We start from the raw sequence: 5117 nt of genomic DNA on the forward strand, positions 1-5117 counted from the left end.
AGAAAAACAGAGTCAAAGGCATGTAAAAGAAAGGGGAACATAAAATCAGCAATTTCCATAGAACAGCAGTGCTTCAGCAGGCCCTGGGGACTTAATCGAGACTATCAAATATTTTATGAGTTTTTCCAAGAAAAATATCTACTAGGGATGAGCCAACTGATTCTTCTCAAGTAAAAGCCATCACCAATTGCTTGGGAAGAGGGACCAGCCAACTGAAGGGCTCTCACTTAACCTGTAAAGTATAAAAATATCCCTTCCTCAAAGTGCTCCAGAGGGTTAGCTGGGCAGCACAGAGTGCTTTGTTTAGATCTGAGCATTGGGACTTATTTGGAGAAAAATAACTTCACTGTAGTATTGTCCCCCAACCACAAACTCTCCTCTCACAGCAGGGAAACAGGAGGAAGAATGAGCCCGGAAACCCACCTGGTCTTATGTACCTGTCAACACCACCACCGCCCGTCCCCAACTCTCCCAGAAACACTCGTTGATTTTTCTTTCTCCTTTCTCACAATCAGTACCTGGATGATGACAAAGACATTTTAATTGCTCTCAAAGCCCCTTCATTTAAGCTTTTGTGCCCTGTTAGAAAAAGAGATTTTTCTCTAGATCAATGATTTTCAACCCACATGCAGAAAATCAAGGAGGAGTTTGAGAGTTTGTAAAATATCTGAAAAGAATGATATTTAATCATCCATATTCATTTATTCTTTATTTAATTCCTTCATTCAACACATATGGAAAGCTAACATATGCTTGGCATATGGTCTTTTAAAGATTTATTGATTGATTGATTTTTGCTTGCACTGGGTCTTCGTTGCTGCTTGCAGGTTTTCTCTAGTTAGAGTGAGCAGAGGCTACTCTCTAGTTACGGTGTTCAGGCTTCTCATTGCAGTGGCTTCTCTTACTGTGGATCACTGGCTCTAGATACATGGGATCAGTAGTTGGTCCTACTTTATGCAACCCTGTGGACTGTATATAGCACAGGCTCAATAGCTGTGATGCACAGACTTAGTTGCTCTATGGCATGTGGGATCTTTGGGGATCAGGGATCGAACCTGTTTCTCCTGCATTGGCAGGTGGATTCTTTACCACTGAGCCACCAGGGAAGCCCAGCACATGATCTTATAGGTGATAAGCAGAGTCCTTTCCTTCAGGAAGTTTAATTCTAGTAGGAGAGATAGACACTAAACAAATACATATGCAGTGTTTAATTAACTGTACTTACTTATAAGAAGAATATGAAAACTATGTACTGAGGCATCTTAAACTCTTATGAGAATTGGAAAAGGCTATTCAGGAAGGATTATTATTTGGGCTTCCCTGATGCCTCAGAGGGTAAAGTATCTCCCTCCAATGCGGGAGACCTGGGTTGGATCCCTGGATAGGGAAGATCCTCTGGAGAAGAAATGGCAACCCATTCCAGTATTCTTGCCTGGAGAATCCCATGGATGGAGGAGCCTGGTAGGTTACAGTCCACTGGGTTGTCGGACATGATGGAGTGACTTCACTTTCTTTCACTTTTTCTTTCTATTTGAGGATAGATAGGAAAGTTATGACCAACCTTGATAGTATATTAAAAAGCAGAAACATTACTTTGCCAACAAAGGTACATCTAGTCAAGGCTATGGTTTTTCCCGTGGTCATGTATGGATGTGAGAGTTGGACTGTGAAGAAAGCTAATTGCCAAAGAATTGATGCTTTTGAACTGTGGTGTTGGAGAAGATTCTTGAGAGTCCCTTAGACCGCAAGGAGATCCAACCAGTCCATTCTAAAGGAGATCAATCCTGGGTGTTCATTGGAAGGACTGATGTCAAAGCTGAAACTGTAATACTTTGGCCACCTCATGCGACGAGTTGACTCACTGGAAAAGACTCTGATGCTGGGAAAGGTTGGGGGCAGGAGGAGAAGGGGACGACAGAGAATGAGATGGCTGGATGGCATCACCGACTCTGTGAACATGAGTTTGAGTGAACTCCGTGAGTTGGTGATTGACAGGGAGGCCTGGCGTGCTATGATTCATGGGGTCGCGGAGAGTCGGACACGACTGAGCGACTGAACTGAACTGAACTGAAGTGAGGCTTTGATTAGGCAAAGAGGAACTTTATAGAAGATGGAGGAAGGCACAAGAAACAGGAAGGAACACATGGGAAATCCCACATCTGGAAGTTTCTTAGTGAGATCCAGGAACTTAAAGACTGCAAATTTGACTGGATTTAAGAGACCAAAGTTGGGAGGGGATGGTGTGAATTGGCACTGGAGAGGTAGACATGGGTGAACTGTGCTGTGGTTGAAGGAAATTATAAAGATTTAGGACTCTGTGCTAAGTACAATAGAAGATCTTGAGGGACCTTTTGCTTTTGATGAATAAATAATTTTCTAAATATTCAAAGTGTATTCTGACTGCAGAAAGAAATTTTTGAAAGGGGGCACTCATGGGTGGAGGATGATAAGTTAGGGTGCCCGGAAGAAATGAACTATGCTATTTTTGACTACACAAACGGAAGAAAGGTAATAATGATTTTGTATGTTTTGAAATTTGAAACTCATTAAGTGTTGGTTTAATGAAAGAAGAGGTTTCAAGAATGGCCTCAGGTTTTTGGAGTGTTAGAAGACTCTCGATTTTGTGAATGGCTACTCTCATATAATATATGTGGTTGTTTCAGGGTCAATAGCCTTTATTCTTTATCCCTTGATATTTTAAAATGAGGTTATGGAAAGTTGTAAGTCAAAACTTGTGAAGATTAATTTGAACAGTTATATCCACTAATGTGTCTATTTACAAATGTACGTGTGTGCTCAGTAGTTCAGTCCTGTCTGACGCTTTGTGACCCCAGGAATGAACTCTGCTAGGCTCCTCTGTCCATAAAATTTTTCAGGCAAGAATACTGGAGTGGTTTGCCATTTCCTACTTTGGGGCTTCTTCCTGACCAAGAGATTGAACCCAAATTGGCAGGAAGATTCTTTACCTCATAGCCAACTTTATAAAAACAGTGAAATAGATGCTTAGTCATGTGCAAGAATATATATACACATATATGTGTGTGTGAGAGAATATATGCATACGTACACACATATATATGTATGCATACACATGGATTTATATAGACAAGGGATGTAGGTTTGGCTGGTGATGAAATTTTGTGAAGGTGTGTTTGTGGTGATGATACTGTGAGTTCTTCCTTTGATTATTTAGCAAAATTCTCAAAGCTATTAAGTCCTTGGATGTTGCTGCTTCTTTTCTGCCAAATATTCAGTGCTGTTAAAGGAAGATATCAAAAATTTCTTCTGTCTAAACACTAGTAGTTTCATCTTATCTCCCTTTTTAAGATCAGCAAATTAAATTCAAGTGAATGGAGGTCATCGCATGTGATTGTCTAAGAAGCAAAAAGGTGCAAAAACCTCTCAGACCCTGATTTAAACGTAGTTTTCCCCTCTGTTGTTCCACTTCTACATCCATAAAGCCATTTACCTATCTTAAAAGCTTTTTTCAATTTAGGAGCTGGAAGCCCGGTGGGAGAGTCCAGCCTCAATCAGTGGTAAGAACATCATGATGAACTCTAGCGCATCACATGTCAACCACCATAGCTTCATTTTGACAGGTATCCCAGGAATGCCAGATAAAAACCCATGCATGGCTTTTCCCCTGGGATTTCTCTACACCATGACTCTCCTGGGAAATGGTACCATCCTTGCCATCATCAAGGTAGATCAGAGTCTCCATGAGCCTATGTACTACTTCCTCTCTATCTTGGCTCTGACTGATGTTGGTCTCTCCATGTCCACCCTGCCCTCCATGCTCAGCATCTTCTGGTTTAATGCCCCCGAGGTTCCCTTTGATGCATGCATCACACAGATGTTCTTCATCCACAGTTTTGGAGGGGTAGAATCAGGAGTATTAGTGTCTATGGCCTTCGACAGATTTGTGGCCATCCGAGACCCACTGCACTATGCTTCCATCCTCACCCCTGGCATCATTGGCAAGATTGGAATAGCTGTCATCATCCGGGCAGTCTGCGTGGTCTTCCCTGTGCCCTTTCTTATAAAGCGGCTGCCCTTCTGCCATTCCAATGTCTTGTCTCATTCGTACTGTCTCCACCAAGATGCAATGCGGTTAGCCTGTGCCAGCACTCGTGTCAACAGCCTCTATGGCCTCATAGTCGTCATCTTCATTTTGGGGTTTGATGCCCTCATCATTCTCTTTTCTTATGTGCTCATCCTGAAGACAGTACTGGGTATCGCTTCCAGAGCTGAAAGGCTCAAAGTGCTCAACACCTGCCTCTCCCACATCTGTGCTGTGCTCCTTTTTTATGTTCCTCTCATTGGTGTCACCATGATCCACCGGTTTGGGAAACATCTGTCACCAGTAGTACATACATTCATGGCCAATACCTATCTGTTACTGCCCCCTGTATTAAACCCTGTTGTCTATAGTGTGAAAACCAAGCAGATACGAAGGAGGATCATCCATGTGTTCCAGAGGAGAAAGAACAGGGTCTAGGGTCGTGGAATCAAATGTAATATGGAGAATAAGAAGCATTTTGAGCAACTACAATGCAGTCAAATTATACACTTCTGGGAAAACCGAAAGTGGGCAAGGTTTGTGGGTGAGAGTCTTTCTTGTTCTGTATATGCTTCATTTTGGAATGCATACTTTTTGATATCTGGTGTCACTTGAAAAATCTAATGTAATTAATAAAATTTTTCTTCTCTGAAACTGGAGATGAGCATCAGTGAAGACATAACTCATCACCTGTTTATCCAGGTAACACTTTTGAGTGTTTATCCATATAATGTTATGTAATATTGCTCTTTAGTTATTAATTAAATAATAATTAGATAAGGAAAGATTCAAAATGCTATATAGCACTGCTGAAAGGTCTGAGATATTTTTTCTTAATATGGAGAAAAAAATTGTTCCATAATCAAACAGCTTTTATTTTGTTGTTTCAATGTTTATTGGGTAAAGAGTGCCTATGTTAAAATTAAAACAAACAAATGTGTGGTTATTTAATATATGCCTTTTCATTTAAGGGTTATTAATTCTTTACAGTTCTAGTTTTCAGTCACATATTTAGTAGAATAACATGTGCTCTGCCTTTACTATCTTTAAACCCAGC

At 40.9% G+C, this 5117-nt stretch overlaps 1 protein-coding gene across 1 annotated transcript; it reads left to right on the forward strand.

Annotated features, from left to right (window-relative positions):
• The first annotated feature begins 3547 nt into the window (after positions 1-3547).
• Positions 3548-4498, forward strand: LOC129553975 (olfactory receptor 51H1-like). The gene has a single exon (XM_055422641.2). The coding sequence runs from the start codon at positions 3548-3550 to the stop codon at positions 4496-4498; it is 951 nt and encodes a 316-aa protein (XP_055278616.1).
• Positions 4499-5117: the final 619 nt, after the last annotated feature.

The sequence above is a fragment of the Moschus berezovskii genome, chromosome 14, assembly GCF_049115385.1.
Source record: "Moschus berezovskii isolate FMDL1 chromosome 14, NW_MosBer_1.0, whole genome shotgun sequence".
NCBI lineage: Eukaryota > Metazoa > Chordata > Mammalia > Artiodactyla > Moschidae > Moschus > Moschus berezovskii.